Source organism: Crocodylus porosus, unplaced genomic scaffold, assembly GCF_001723895.1.
Source record: "Crocodylus porosus isolate Cpor-Errol unplaced genomic scaffold, CroPor_comp1, whole genome shotgun sequence".
Lineage (NCBI taxonomy): Eukaryota > Metazoa > Chordata > Crocodylia > Crocodylidae > Crocodylus > Crocodylus porosus.
In genome coordinates, this window is record NW_017728913.1 from 5779198 (window position 1) to 5796223 (window position 17026).

General features: G+C 40.2%; 1 protein-coding gene across 1 annotated transcript in view; it reads left to right on the top strand.

The window, feature by feature from the left end:
* The first annotated feature begins 137 nt into the window (after positions 1–137).
* Positions 138–17026, top strand: part of HHIP (hedgehog interacting protein) — a 119495-nt gene continuing 102606 nt past the window's right edge. Inside the window, exons 1-2 of the mRNA XM_019534418.1 lie at positions 138–223; positions 8752–8947. Coding sequence (XP_019389963.1) covers positions 8782–8947 — 166 coding nt within the window. The 5' untranslated portion in view covers positions 138–223; positions 8752–8781. The remainder of the gene's footprint in view (positions 224–8751; positions 8948–17026) is intronic.

Below are 17026 nucleotides of genomic sequence, written 5' to 3' on the forward strand. Positions count from 1 at the left end.
CCTCGAGGGCGACGCCAAGTTCGGGGAGAGCGGGGCCAGGAGGCGGCGGTGCCTCAACGGGAGCCCGCCGCGGCGCCTGAAGAAGCGCGAGCGGAGGCTGCTGCTGCTGGACGAGCCGGCGAGCGGCGCGGAGCTGCTGCCCTGCCGGGGCCACTACCCGCGCCTGTCCTGCTGCGCCCGGGCGGGCCGGCACGGGCTGCTGCTGCTGCCCGCCGCCACCAAGGTAGGCACCGCTTCCTTCTCCGGCTCGGGCACAGGCGGGGCGCCCGCGCGCCGCGGCCTGCCGCACGCTCCTCTCTGCCCCCCGCATCGAGGCAGTAGCGGGGCATCGCTTGCCGCACACCCTCTGCCCTCCACACCAAGGCAGTAGGGAGGATATTGCCTGCCACACACTTGTCTGTGCCCCCCCCCCCATAAAGGCCATAGCGGGACATCGCCTGCCGCTCGTCCTCTTCCCTCCAGATCCAGGTACAAGGTGGCGGGGGGCATTGCTTGTCACGTGCCCTCTTCCCTCCAGATCAAGGCAGTGAGGGGTATCACCTGCCACACACCCTGTTCCCTCCAGATCAAGGCAGTAGAGGGGGCATTGCCTTCCACACTTATCTGTGCCCCCCAAATCAAGGCACTAGGCGGGCACTGCCTGCCACACACCCTCTTCCCTCCAGATCAAGGCACTAGGGGGTCATTGCCTGCCACAGACTTACCCTCTTTTCCCCAGATCAGTGCATTAGGTGGTCATTGCCAGCCAAATATTTATCCTCCCTACCCCCACATCAAGGCACTAGAAGTTGATTGCCTGCCACACACTTACTTCCCACCCACCCCCCTCCCCATCTAAGAGGGCAGCTTGTTGGTCCAAGCAGGGCCAGATATGTGCTTGTGTTGTGTATAGAAAAAGCCAAGATGCGGGTTTCTGATGGATCTTTCTACCTCCCCCCCACCCAACCCTTCCAGCTCTCCCCCACTGTGGGCAAGGCAGGATCAGAGCTGGATGCTGTGCTGTGGAGCCGGCAGCAGGTCCCAGCCCCCTTGGGAGATGCTGAGGCACTGGGCCAGGCAGGAGCAGCTTGGCTGGGGCAGTGGGGAAGTGCTGCCCTCACTCCACAGGGGTTTCTGGTTTATTTTTGCTCCCCATGTTTCACAGACCCATAGAAAATGTGGGTTGGAAGGGACCTCAAGTGGGCATCTAGTCCAATCAGCAAGACTGTCCCAACAGACAGCATCCCATCTAAGGCTTTGTTCAGCAGGGTCTTAAAAACCTCCAAGGATGGAGATCCCACCACCTCTCTAGTTCACCTGTCCCAGTGCTTCACCTCCCTCCTAATGAGAAAGTTTTTCCCAATACCCAACCTAAATTTCCTTTGCTGCAACTTGAGACCATTGCTCCTGTCATCTCCCACAGAGAACAGTCTAGCTCCATCCTCTTTGGGACCACCCTTCAGGTAGTTGGCTATCAAATCTTTCAAATCTCTCCCTCAGTCTTCTCTTCTCCACATTATGTTTGGTCAGGAAAGGTGTCTTATTAGTAGTAGTATTAGTATTATTGTTATTGTCATTATTATTTGGATGGGAGCTGGGGCTGGTGCATCACAACTCTCTGATCTCCCGGCTCTTGAGTGAACACATGCTTCCATCCATCAGCTGCAAGCAAGCGGCTCCAGCAAGGCCTCCAGGGTAAAAGGTCTCTGGCCTAAAGATTGTTTCCTAACCACTGATTTCTCGGGCCAGATATGGGTCTTCACTCTGCCTGGCATTGCCTAACTTCAAGATGCCTGGAACAGCAGCAGCTGGTGTGTTAAACAATTTCATTTAAGCAATATGTGTTCACCAGGGTGGTGGTTGAGACTTCCCAACCTGCTCATGCCTCACTCTGCAGAGGCTTTCTTTTTTTTTTTTTTCGGGGGGTGGGGAGCAGAGGTGGGAAGAATCAGGGCAATGAAAATCAACCTTGCCTCCAGTGTCCAGGGGGAGAGGGAATTGCTGAATAATGTCATTAAGAATCACTGCACGTGAAATAAACAATCAGGTGTCTTCCTTCTCCCCCCTCCCCACCCCATTTTAGGTTTAATTAAGAATTCTTCAGTTACAGCACTGTAGTTGTCAAGGTCTGAGAGACTCTTGGAAAACTTGTGTTTCAGTCTTGCTGGCCCAAGCATAATAAAAAAAAAAAATAGCCAGCCTGAATCGAATTTTTATGCTCAGTTCACGGTAGATTTCACCCCATTCTCATGTAAACAGCTTCTACGAATCAACATATGTGTCTGGGTGGTATCTCTCACTTTGTTTTGTAACAAAAAGCCATATTGCATCATTTAATTTGCTCAAGTCATGCAAATAGGAAAAAATCAATAGGACAAAAAGGGGTCGACTTATCCTCCTCCCCACTAAACTGCTGCCCACACACAGAGTCCTGTTGCTTATGGCAAAAGAATAACAACAACACCATTGTGTTTGTTAGTTGGTTCACTAATGGGTGAAACTGGAGAACATCATTCTCCTTCAGTCCCCAGCTCTGTCCAAATGTTCATGCCTTTTGAGGGAGCATTTGTCCTATCCCCTCTATTCCCAGACGAGTGAGAACTATCTTACTACAGGTTTTCAGCTGCAGATCTCTCTTTATTCATACCATATGCAGCAGTAGTTTGAGATTCAGGGCAGATATATATCTTCTTGTTGTCCAAAGGCTGTGTCATTAAGCTGCTGCGTGATAACTGAATTAAGCTCCAAAATAACTACATGCAAAAAACTTTGAGTCTAGCTCAAATGCATAAAAGCCAGAGTAAGGACTAAAAAAATAGATCCTTAACTCACCCCGTTTAGAATATGTAAGTATTGCAACACATATGCTATGAGAAATCACCCACTGTTTGGAGACCTCTGGGTTCAATATAGTGAATCAAGGATGGAGTTTCAGTCAATTTTGAATTTCCTGGCTAATGTAGGTTTTAGTTTCTTCACAATACTTAAATATATCTTTTATTTAACTCCCTTCTTCATGATGAGAGGTAGAAAAATATCATTGAAGCGGATTTTTTTTTACCTGGTGTGCCATTCTATGTATTTTTGGATATTAAAAACTTCTTTGTAAATACAGATATACACTTGTTAATGCATATTATTTTACAAGTTTATAGAACAACATTCTTCACCCATTAAAAACATCTTGGTGGTTATGGCCCTCTCTGTTTTATCATGTTAGGACCAATTTCCAAAATTCATGTCATGTATAGACATTATGGATAGGGGGCAGTGACCATTCTACAGGAGACATTACAGATATAGCATACAAAACACTTGGACAGAATTTTTACAAAACCCCATTTTCTACATTGTTGTATAAAAATTACAAAAAAGTTCTGATGTTATATAGAAGAAATGTGTTAAATATTAATCCACAGGATGAAGGGGCTATCACATAAATAAGAATGTAAGCATTAAGAATTTTAAGGGTGGGTGTTTCAAATAATTACTGAGCATGCTCAGTAGACATTTTAAACTTCAAATTAACTTCTTGCTGAGATACTCTGAGAATCTTATGATCACATTACTGATCTGTATTTACAATGAAAATACTACTAGTCCTGTTGGCAAGCACTGCTTTAACAAGTCAATGTAACATTCCACTGTCTCAATGACATATTTGCAAAATGCTGTTGATATTTAACTCTTTGTCTTCTAGCTTTGTGGAATACCCTCCTATTTATCATTAGAGTCAGTAAAGCCAAATCAAATATTGTAATATCAGAGTTTCTAAAAGTCTGCTCACAGCCAGACAAGCACAGAAGTCCTCCTTACCTTAGATGGTTTCCCAACCAAGGCTGTCAAGGAATGGGTGAAAAGTAATTGTTTTCAAGTGTGTCCTTTTACAATCATTTGTTTGCTCTGGCTCTTTCAGGAACAAAGGCTATTGTTGAACACATCCAACTAAACAAATAACTTATCTTGGGGTCCCTTTAACAGCTGCCTTGGTACAATGATCTATTTACATATTAGCCTAAAATTGAAACTGAACTCTTTAATGACATAATCTAGCAGTATAGTACAGAAGAAGCATATGTTCAACCCAACAGCTGAACAATCTTGTAGGCACATAATTTTAGACATAAATGCTCTTATACCAAATACATTTTAATGCAGTGTCTTAATTCACTGTCATATATTTTCTCTTACATCAAACCCAGCTATTTTTTCCAAATAAAATACCACGGCATATGCAAAACAGATGATTATATTAGATTTAAAGCATTTTTGCCTATTGAGTCTTGCTTTTATTTCTTCTTGTTTCCACTATTTTTATTCTTGATAAACTAATTTTGTAGGCTCCACATTCTCTCATGTTCCAATATTTATCTTACCTTTATTCTGTCTTTCTTTCCTGTGGCTAGAGATTAAAGGATGATCTTACAGATGTTGTAAATTAGTCAGCAGCAGGCATAATCATTAGTAGGCATGTTGCAATAAATGTTTGGAAGTTTTACATATTTTCCACAGCATATTTTGTTTAAACCACTGCTATTAATGGTTTCACATATAACTTTTAAAAATTGAAACAGGATATTAATTTACAACTCTTTAAAAGGCCAAAGACATTGTCAATTTAAAAGGCAAAGGTCATTTTTAAATGTTTACCAAACATCCTACATCCAAAACAATATTTCAGCTTTGGGCTAAACCTGTTCAGTTTCCTTCAGTAAAACTAGTCATTTATTGAAACCAAAAATGGAATGATGACTTGGTTGCCCTTCAAATATACTTCAGACCTCACATAGAGCAAAGCATTGCCATTCTCCTATATTTGACCAGTAGGAAGACTGCATCTGATTTTCAGAAAATTTATTGATTCCAATTCCTTAATCTTCTGATTAGCTACTACAGGACCAAATGACATTCTCAAAATTGTGAGAGGAAGTAAATTCCTGTAGTCTAACTTCTAATAGATGGCAACTGACTGGGAAGATTAGGATCTTTTTGTTTTAGCCTTAGCTATTAAAATGGATCCTAGTATTTCTTGCTTATGTACATCTGGGCAGATAAATTTCCACCAGGAAAAATGAATTCGCTTTGATGGTTTTGTTTTTTCCCTGGGCACATCCAATAGAATTATAGCAATGTATTTGCATCATTAGTGGAGTTAATTCAGTAAACAAACTCAGTATTCACCAGTTGCATTACCTATTGATGTTTCACCACATACAGTCATACCATTATCACAATGAAAACCTAACTCTTGAATGAGACCATCTCACAAATGAGAACAATTGGTTGAAACTGGGCCTTAGCAAGACAGGTGATGCTGGTGGACAGAAGAAAATATTTTGACGAGTTTGCAGCTACAGTGCAATTTCCTTTGATGGAAAGCACAGACCTGAAATTGGCCAATCCAGTATGCAGTTTAGGATTGTTCATGCTTCCTGATATTAAGCTCCTAGTCTTACAAGCGTCATTCAAAACTAACATTTTCTATTATTTATGGTTGCCTGGAAGACATCGTTCCATTCTGGCTGACAATGACCTCCTGACTTTTTCACTTCCTGTCTGGACTACAGCTGAACATGAATCTGTCAGTCCTTAGAATATTCCAACTAGTGCAGAACGCATGGATAGCTGTGAGCATATACAACCTCTCCTTTTTCTACACTGGCTTTTTATGGACTATCAAGTGAACTTTAAGGTCTCAGTTCTTATCTTCAAGGTGCTTAAAGGCCTGGATCCTACATATATTAACATCTGAACCTTTGGGATGAAGACTGTGGTCAACAAGTCTGCTGCTCTGTCAACTAAAGAACTGTCAAGAGCAAAATTTGCCCAGGGTTGACAGAGCTTTCTGGGAAACTAGTCTGAGACTATGGAATGAAATGCCCCTGGAATTAAGAAACACCACTCACCTCAAAATCTCTGCTCCAAGTGCAAGAAAGACTTCTTTCACCTGTTTCCTCCAATATAAACACCAAACAACATATAGGTTTTAAAAAACCATAACAAACACCTACCAAAACACAATGCTCCACTGGTCACATAATTCTTTTTCTGGAAACAGGACAGCAGACAGAGAAAACAGGAACCACACATGACAGTCATTCTGGTAAAAGCAGATGTTGCATTTGAAGTGGTTCTGATAATCTGAGTCAAAACCTTGGAGCAGCAAAGTCCTTTTCACACTTAGTTTGTCCCTAGAATAAATGACAGTTCGCTCAAATTATCCAGGATCGTTCTGAGAAAAAGCATTATCACTGATACTTCACCCGTACTTAAAGTGGGACAGTGGGTTTGCAGGGCTTTAGGATGCCTGGTTAAAACACTTTTGCCCTGGGAGAAATCTGACATCTGGTTTTACCCTCAGTATTCTTACTTAATACATTTTTGGAAAGTGTTGAGATTGATATAAGAAGAACGCAGAGAAAACAGAATGCTTATGGCCTGATCCTACAGAATTAGGTCTGGGAAAATTCAATCTGAGAGCAGAATAAGGATAGAAGCTAAATATTGTTATACATACATTACTAGTGCAGTTGAAGCCAATAGGACTATTCTAAGTAACCACTCACATTGAACCGTCTTTTGATAACATACAGCAGGACTAAAAGGAAACACAATTAATTTCCTGTTCCTGAATAGGATTTTGACTTTCAAAATGCTTGAGAAATGCTGTCTTAACTCACTAATGACCATTTGATATGATACAGGACTATTTTAAATATGGATTGCTTCATTTACTATTTTACATAATTTTAGAAGTATTTTGCTATTGGTAGTATATTGAATGCCATATTTAGCTGTTTAAAACAACAGAAAAGTGTTTTTAAAAAACATTTTTCAGGCAGGGTCTATGTAATTCTCACTCTTCTGTAGCAAGTTCAGAATTATGTTACTTAATTAGGACATACTAGAAGACAGGCCATCCATGAGATATCATGATCAAATTATGGGCCAAAAAAGCACTATGCCTTTTGAATGATTTAATTTACCTATAACCATTTTCAATAAATGTCTAAACAGTGTTGCATTATTTTATAGAGTGCTTTTAGAATCCAAAATGGTAATTGTGATGATTAATCTTGAGCTAGAAAAACTTGCACATTAATAGCAAGAGGATATCCTATATTTGCACTGCTGTTATTTACCTTTTTTTAAAATAGTTTTTACATTAGAATTTTTTATTACATTAACAAACATAAATAATGAAATGCTAAGCCGTATGTTCACAAAGCACCCAACTCATATAAGCATCAGTGGGTGTATCTACATGAGACATTTACTGTGGAGCTGCCTAAATAGCTCTGCAGTAAAGTCTCAGTATCTACATGTGCAGCCCTATCAGGTCACAGGAAACTAATTAACTTCCCCATAGGATAGTACTTCTAAACACTGACACAAGTAAACACAAGTACTTTCCTATAGCAGTATTCTTTAGTGAACAGCAATGCATGTGTAGACACTGATGGTGCTGGCTGGGACATGAGGGTGTTTCAGTGCAGGGGCTGCCTGGCAGCTAGTCCCACACTGGAGCATCCTCATGCCCCAGCCAGATCCTCTGCATCATGTTGAGCTGGGTCAGAGTAGCCCTGGGCTGGCAGGCTGATCCCCTGTGTCCCCTGCCAGCTGAGGCTGCTCCAACCTGGCTCAACGTGCTGCAGTGTCCAGGAGCAATAAACTCCAGTGCAATATGAGCCTGAGTTTATTGCTTCACATTAATTGGATGTTTAGATGTACCCAGTGAGGTCTAGGCTGACCCATCCTATACTTTGGGAATGAATGATCAAAAAGCAAACCATGTGGCTTACAACGAGTAACACAGCACATAACATTTAAAGACCAATAGAAAAGGACATTCTGTTTTCCATTAACATTTATTTTTCATGGTATGCTGGTATGACATTCCCCAGGCTCCTGTATTTACTTATACACATTATCAAGCATGGTGTATGCTTCTTCAAGTAAGTACTGTGCATAATAATAAATGCTCTTTTCTCAATTGAATTATAGGGCCAACAGGACATTAAAGAACATTTAAACTTTTTAATTTCTTATCAATAGAAATCACTGAAAATGTATTTATTTTTCCACCAACAAATAGCTTCCACTTGAGAATGTAATTAATATCATGGTACTGAAAAGTGGAAAGAATACCGAGGCATCCAGGGAATGATGTTTGAGAACTCCACTGATTTTCAGTAGCAAGATCACAATATAATTCAAAACATCCATATCTCCCGGACACCTGAGTATTGTTCTTCTTATGTTTTTTGACATTAGAATTTTAAATCTTTGGACAACTTTTATGGTGACTGTGTATATATCTTACTTTGACTTGACAGTTGTGTTTTTCACCATCACCTATAAGGGGAGTGGACAATAGGGCTTGTTCTTACAGCCGCATGCCTATGGAAGTAATATTTACTCATGTGAGTATTCCTGCTGATTTCCAGAAATACTGGCATGACTAACAGCTTGAAGAGACGAGTCCATAAAATAATCTGAGTAAATTATTTTTTTTCACTTGGGAAGAGAAGCAAGCAGTTGTGTAGTCCACAAAAATCTTATGAGTTGTCGCACAAGTAATTAATTCTCTTTTATAGTAATACTTTCTGTACTTGATTCTTCTAACATGGTGACCTAAAATGTGATGCAAATGTAATGTTAAATAACTGCTGATTAAGTTGGCATGATCTACTTACATTATTTGAAAGATCTTTTTGTTTAAGACAGGGAAATAGGTAATGTGTTTATTTGTCTCTGGTTTGTGGCTTGCAGATATTTTCTGTTACCAACAACACAGAATGTATGAAGCTACTGGAGGAAATCAAATGTGCACACTGCTCACCATATGCTCAGAATCTATTCCATTCACCTGACAAAGGGGAAACATCTGAAAGAGAACTAGTTCTTCCCTACCTGTGCAAAGACTATTGTAAAGAATTCTTTTATACTTGCAGAGGTCACATACCAGGTAAAACCTATAACAAAATGTTGGACTAAAAGATGTCTACATTTAAATGCTTGATGTTGCCTAAGAGACCATTGATCTGATCCTGCAGTCCTCAGTTGTGCAAAATCTCCACTCACATCAATAGGGGTTTCCAGAGCAAGGGCAGCAGGATCAAGACCTTCTTATGGGGGAATCTTTCCTATTAAAGTAAATATTTGGAGTTTTTTTTCTTCCCAGCCTCCTCTTAATTTTACCAGGAAGTCCCCTGGGAATTCTTGTAGTTTTCAAAGTCTCCAGAATGTTACTGCTTCTACTGCATCCTTCATATGTTCATCCATAGAATGTAAGCAACTAGCCAACAGTCCAAAAACTATGCTAACTGATGTGCTACTTTAAAAAAAAGGGTGGGGGGGCAGGCAAGAGAAGCCCTCTTCTATAGATAATACAAGGATGTTGAACATTAAGTGTCTTTTCCTGGCTTGATGGTATTCTACGTTGTTTTTAAACATATGCATTCAACGCCCACCAAAATCAATGAAGCCTTTCCATTGACTTCAGTGGTCACTGAATCAGTTCTATTGTACTTTTAACAATCAAATTCTGTCCTTAGCTAAATCTAACACACAGTCTGTGGAGCCTACCTGGGCATAACCAAACCAGAATTTGTTCCACAGTGTCTAAAGGGATCACACAACATCTACTATCACTTTTATAATGAATCAACATGGCCCGAGATTAAAAAAGGCCCTCAAAAAGCAGCATCTTTGGCATCTACAGTACTACATGACTGACATTTAAGACGGCCCTTTCTTAAACTGTTCCTTCATTTGTATCAAAACAATAGTTATAAATAATATTGTCCCAGTAGAAAAAGGTTAAACCAGGATAACTTTGAGAAACAATTTGGTAGAAAATAATGTCACAGATTTGAGTTAAGAACACAAAAAACTGAAACTTGTGAATAATAATTCATAACATGATATTTCTTTAAAAGTATAACACATCACATCAGGACTGAGTACTAGGGGTGGTTGTAAGTGAAGTGGACTTGGAACAGTGTTCCTTAATAGCTTATAACAGTACGTACTTGTTTGCTTTGATCTCCCAGGGGTGCAAGGCTTTTTTTTTGTAGTGTTCTCTTATTGACTTGAGAAAACATTTTGAATTGAGTTGCTTTTTCCCTTTGGTGTGGTTTAACATGTATCTAAACTCATTCAAATATGAAAATATTATTACTGTCTTTATAAACTACAGCGATGTTTCTATGGCTTTCTTAAGCCAGCTGTTTCTTGCTCTTTATCACATTCCCCAAAGCAAAGCAGAATAGATCATAGTTGCCAAGACTGCCTGCTGAGCAGTGATAACAGATTAGATATTCTAAATGTTTGTCCCATGCTAGATGCCACCACAAGGACTTTTTTTTTAACATGAGTTTGTAACTAATGCAGAGGGTGAGCATATTTTGACAAATGTTTAGATTGTCCTCCTTCCATGAAATTCTAAGGAAAATATTCTATAGAGTGCAAAAAACAAAAAAAGTTAAAGAGAAGAAGGGGGAAGGAGGGAGAGAGAATAAGCTGAGAAGCACAGGAGCTACAGCCACAGGAACCTCACTCCCCAGATCAACATATGTGGTGACGAATGACAAATTTATTTTTCTACAAAGTTTGTGTATATGTAAAACTGCTGAAGTGCATCAAGATGTCAAGTGCTTTTTGTGACCACCCAGGTTGTCTTGAAAGATAACCAGATGAAAGCATAACTTTAGCACTGGACAGAGCACTATGCTTTGCAGGAAAGAGCTTACATGCTTTAGTATCCATTAGAATAGGATTTTTCCCAGATCAATCAGATGCTAATAATTATTCTAGATATGTCTGAAAGTAAGAGAAACTAACAACAAATTGTTGCACACTTATGTCAAATAACGTAAATAGATCTGGTTGGAAGAATGATTACTGCAACCTATATTATTATTTCCTGAAAGTCCTGAGATTCAGATCCACTCCAGGGGAAATGACCAATGGAATTCTAGAGTGTCTTTTAAAATATATATGTAAATTAAAGTTCATTTGAATATTATAATCCAGCTGTGAAATCTGCATATCCAATTTGAAAGTTTTACAAACATGATTGAAGAAAAGAGTTTCATTTCATGTGGCTTGGAGGAATGGGGGAAGAGCTGTGAACTAGAGGTCTTAAGCCCTAATCCAGATTCTACCTGTAACTCACTGTAACCCTTGGAAACTCAATTTCTCCTCTTCTGCAAGATGGGAATAATTCATACTGATCTACAAGACAGGAGCTTGCTAACCCGAAAAAGTGCTTTTATCATGAAGTAGGAAATGATTGAGTAACATGATTGGTCAACAACTTTTCTAGAAATTAAATTTTAACAAAAACACTCATTGCAATGTTCAAGAAATTTTATATTCATTTTCTGAATACCTTTATGACTGACTTACTCTGGAAATCCATTTACAGTTCTTTTCCCATCTACCAAGAAAAAATATTGGTAAGGGCTTAGCTCTGGGTTCCTGGTTCATTTAGGTATCTATTTTTATACAAAATATGAGCATGAGTTAGCATTTTTGCATCCAAATTTCCCATTCAGCTTGGCAAGAGGGTTAAATGCCCAGAAAATGAAGGCTCAAGTCTCTTCTTCCTACTTTTGCACAAGTCCAGAAATAAATAGTAAGATGAATAAAAAGAATATTTTTAAAAATTGTACAGGCATATACCACACGAGGGTGTAATGGTAAAATTCTTATTTAATCCCAGATGACTAAACTCAGTGAAGTTCAGTGAATGACTGTTGAAGGTACATGAGCTTAATGTAATTTATTCAATTATTGTGAATTTTATGTTTTGGAAGAGGCTCTTAGATCTTACGATGGGAGTGTCTAGCATTTGCTAGGCAGCAGATGTAGCTAAGTAAATAAAAGGGAAACTATTCTTTCAGTCAAGGGCAGATCTAATGAAAGCTGCATGCACTGAGAAACAAACCTGTCCCTTGTCCACAGCCATGGTGTTCTGCTCTGCAAAGCCAAGGGAAGGATTTTGGTGTAGCCATATGCAGTGGGCAGGAAAATGGAAGGCTAAAAGAAACACAAGATATTCTAGTGCTAAACTTATTCTCAAGTTCTTCCTTCTTACTGCCAAAAGGTACATCAGGACCAAAAGTGTTGTTGCAGCTTGAGCCGAAGGAGCAGCCACAGAGCAGTTTCACACCAGCTGCAGGAGTTGAAGAGTTGATTCCCTTCCCAACCTACATGCTTATTGCCAAAATCTAGGAGCCAATCTAAAGAGCTCCCCAGATAAGGGGACCATATGTCCCTTTGAATTAAAATTGACATTTTCTTTCACTTCTAAAGCACCCATAAAATGGTAGTGTGAAAGCACAGCAATCTTGGTAGGTATTCAACAACCTACCTGTTCCATTATCCTCACTGTTCTTGTTCTAAATAGAAGTGGGTTGAGGTAATTGTATGTGAATCCATATTCCAATATTACGAAAGCTAGACTCTACATATGGATTGTTTTAAATCAAATTAATGGCACCCAAACCAAATGGCATCAGAAGCCAGGTGCTAGACATTTAAACAAAAATCCATACGGAGTTATGTTCCCTCAATTGCATAGGCTGCAACAATGCCACTCTCAGTTGCTGTTGCATGTATGCGATGATACTTAATGTGTGCACGTGTGTTTGTGATGGAAAAAGACCATTTACTATCATCTGAAAAATGACTGGAATTGGGGGAGTAGGTTGTGTGGTGGAATTCCCCTGATAACCCCTAAAGATTTTATCAGAAAGAACAACTACCTGGAATCACCTCCATGATGCTGGCAATAGATGAAAGGAGAGAAGTGAATATGGTTTTGTCAATATTTTTACCTATGATGGCAAAAATATATTCCCTTATAGCTTGAGAAACTTTTCAAAGTCCTTGATTATGAAGCAAGAAAATCGCAGGAAACTAGAATTATGCATCATTTACCCAATGTAAAACTGTATTCTCAATCTTAAGAATAAGTAACAGAAATAAAGGCAATGGGCCTTTATCCAACTGGTATAGATAAGTGTAGCTTAACTAAAGTCAATGGACTAGATGATGCTGTGCATGGGCCAAGATAAATGTGGACAGTATGCTTTCTTCCTACTTTCTCCATAGGCTGGTATCATCTTTGACAGAAGGTGTCTAGAGGAGTCTAGGGGGGACCTGGAAGAGAGAAATTCCAGACAACAGCTGTACATGGCATGTTAGGGAACTTGGAAATGAATGATTGAAGAGAGAATATAAGCATTAGAGCCTGAGTTGAAAGGCAAAACCTTATTGTGAAGGATCTGAAAAGGAGAACAATTTTAAGGTGAAAGTGGGAATGATGGGGAACATGAGACCATATGGCATAGGTTTGCTTGGGTACTTGGAGTGGTCAGAAAAGGAGAGCGAGCTGTGAATCTCAGTGCTGGTAATGGTGATAAAGTAGAGCAGTAGTCACTAGCCAGTTGATCATGATTGACTGGTTGGTTGTGAAGCCTCTGACAGTTGATCTCAGTCTCAGTCCCCCATCTTTTTGTTTTTCAAGCTGAAGTTAGGTATAAAACAGGGATAGGCAAAAAGCCTGATCTGACCAGCAGCTGGACTCTGTTTCCCAGCAGCCCCTGCTCTCATGGCTTGGGTGAGTCTCCATGGAGACCCCAGCCACACCTGCACAGGAAAGCTCAGGCTGGAGTTGTCACTGAGACCAGCCTGAGCCACACTGGCAATGCATGTGGCAGAGCAGAACAGGGGGCTGCTCTGGAGCCACTGGGAACTTGGGATGGGGGCAGTTTGCTTCAGAGCCAGGGCAGAGCCACAATTTGTAGCCTGCATGCTCTGGACAGGGGTGTGCAGGCAGGGGATCACAGCTCTGCCCCAGCTCCATGCAGCAGTAGATCGATCCTGGGTTGCATTTTAATTCAAAAAGTGATCTTGTGCTTAAAAAGGTTGGAGTAGAGCATTACCAGGGATTGGACATAAGAAGTACTAGGGCAGGGGTCCCATCATATTCTGTTGGTATTGTTGCAATCTTGAGTAAAGGAGGTCAGAGCAAGGAAAAAGTTTAAGGATGAAGTGGTCAAAACTGGAAAAGAGGCAGTAGTGATTGCAATTTTGCAACTGCAGAATTGACTGGAGAATTGCGATGGCAGAAAAGTGACAAAATTGCAGGAGTGAAACTGCCATCAGTACTTAGCTGGATGACTGCAGCAACAGAGTAGAGTTGGTGAGAGCAGGCAAGACTGAGAGTTTGCTGGGTGAACCTTGCAACAGGAAAAAGGAAAAAGAAATTATGTGTGATAGAAAGTTCATATTGAAAAGAGACAAAAACTTAGGCAATGGATAAAAAAACAAAATTGAAGAGCATGGGGGGAACTTATGGCAGAATACTATTTCCCTTTGTGCACTTACGTAGCAGTTTTCTAGCCATATAGTGATAATTTGGCTCTTACATATAGTTTGGACATGTCTACACATGCACATTTAATGCACATTAGCCCAATTTAAGGCGCATTAAGGGCATGTGTCTACACATGCAAATCCTTAACATGCCTTAAAATGGCAATGTTATGCTATTAGAGCCTAAATTTGATACCTGCATAAAGCAGGTATCAAATTTATGCATGAATAGCTAAGTTGCATTAGTGAACTTAAGTCCCAAGATGGTCTGCACACATGCGTTAATGCACCTTAGCTTGTGCATGTGTAGACGCGCACCTAAATCACCTTAATGCACATTAGGCTAATGCACATTAAGCATGTGTGTGCATAAAAGCATGTGTAGACACACCCATTTTGATTCTATTACCCCTGCACTGTGGATGCATGTAAACTGAATGTGCCTAGTAGGCTTTGCCATGGTCAGGCATGTATATGGTTATGTATGTCCATACCCGAGTGTAAGTCCTAGAAAAAATGGAAGACAGCCTTCCATGTTTTATCCCTAATAGCTGAGTGGTTAAGTCCACTAGCCAGGAAGAAGGACACTTCGGTTCTTGTTTCCTATGACTGGAGGGGCTTTAAGTCTATATTTCTCTGGCTTCCCAGAACAGCACTATGCTACATGTTAAGCATTATCCAACCCCACCTTCAGTGCTCCTTTTGAAATTGGCCCTTGCATTTAATAGTCATTGGATAAAATAGATGGAGAGCAACGTGTAAGTTTTTGCCCCATTAGATGCAAGGATCAGGCTAGAATCCAGGGCCTACTTCCTTCAAGAGCAGCAGGCATCTCACTGAAGCATACATTCTACAGCTTGTGCTCTTCCTCCTGATCCTGCCAGCTTCAAAAAGCACTCTAGAGAACAAATTAAATAATGCCTAACCTGTGTCATGGTGGTTATCACACTGCTGGAAAGTCAGAGATGTAGGCTCTAGCCACCTACGTTTTTGTGACTCTCACACACTTGCAAGTACACCAAGTACATAGTGGGCACATGTACACAGTCACCTATGTGCCTGGCTAGTGTACAGTCTTCTATTGTGCAATGTTCAGTCTATGTATGCACACTTATGAACTCATGAGGAAGGGATAATAGAAACGGAACCTGTATATAAGTACCAAAAACACCACTTAAACAGCTAGAAATCTGCCATTTTGGTGCACAAAGGGAAACAGAATTCTTCCCTTACTGAAGGAAAAATTCCATGGACTAAATTCAATAATTTTTTTCAGATTTTAAAGTCTGGATGAGTTTCACCAAAACATGATTTTTGGCCATCGAAAATATTGAAAAAAATAGTAAAAAAATTGAGAAAATGCCACTGAAATTTGTCTTGGTTTTCTCTACTAGTTCTATTGTGGATTTTGACAGACTGAAAGACAGTAAAGAATTAGTAGAAAGGTAAAAGAAGAGAAAGGATGAGTGATACTGGGGGAGACAAAGTACTGTTAGGTGGATAATCCAGTGATGGTAAGACCAGTGAGTGGTGTTTAGTGAAGACTACATCAACTCAGTGGGAGAGTTGAATTGCAAATGTAGATCAATAGAGATTAGAGATGAGCACTGGATCTGGGATCAGAGAAACATTCTATGTGCATACAGCTTTGAATCATGCAACTTCCTCTTCCTTCTAAAACCCTGATAACGCAGAAACTCTTAATTTTTTTTCCTTGATTGAAAGGCCCGTATGACTCACGGACAGCGTGATTCTTGTTTTCAGGACAGTAATTCTGCAAAGTATGTCAAATACAGGCCTGTGCAAAACTTTGAAGTGTACAGTACCGTTACTTTACATTTTGTCTTTCCTCTGTGATTTGAGGTTTTCTCTGTGTGAGTACAGTCATTGCTGTGTCAACACTCCTACAATTGGTAGGAAATTGGTAATGACATGTATGGTTCTTTAAAAACATAGTAAGAGCTACAGAAATTCACAGAAGGCCAAACTCTGTAGTCTTTAGTCAGCTCTCAGAAAAATCAGCAGCAAATGTATTTCACTACAAAATGAACAAAATTACTATTTACAATTGATGTTACCCTGGTGCCTAGGGACACCTATACACATGCAGAGAGGCTGCTCTGACACATTGTAATTACAGCACGATTAATCGAGTCTGTTGGAGCAAGGTAATTACAGTGCTCCAGCAGACTCCAGCATCATATGTATCAGTGTCCCCACACTGAAAAATGGTGGTGGGGCGCTTTAAACTAACTCTGGTTTGATGAGCTTTAGTTAAAGCACCCCCACCATTTTTCAGCACAGGGACTCCAATGCACACGACACTGCAAGCACTTTAATTAGGGTGGCTCTCAGAGCTACCCTAATTAAAGCATCCCCACCATCCCCCAACCTCCCCACCTCCCAGAGCACATTTATAAATGTCCAAGGAATTCCAGTCATGGAACAAAGCCTGACTGTGCTCTACATGCTGTACAAGTATAAACAAAAAGTCAGTCCTCACAATCCAAGCAAAAGACAAGAGACAATAAATGGATATAATAGACAGGGGAATAGAACAATACTGCAGATTTTTGACCCCCATATGCATTATAATTATTTCTTTATTCAACCAGTCTGTATGTCTATATATAAGGCCCCTTCTACACATTACATGTAC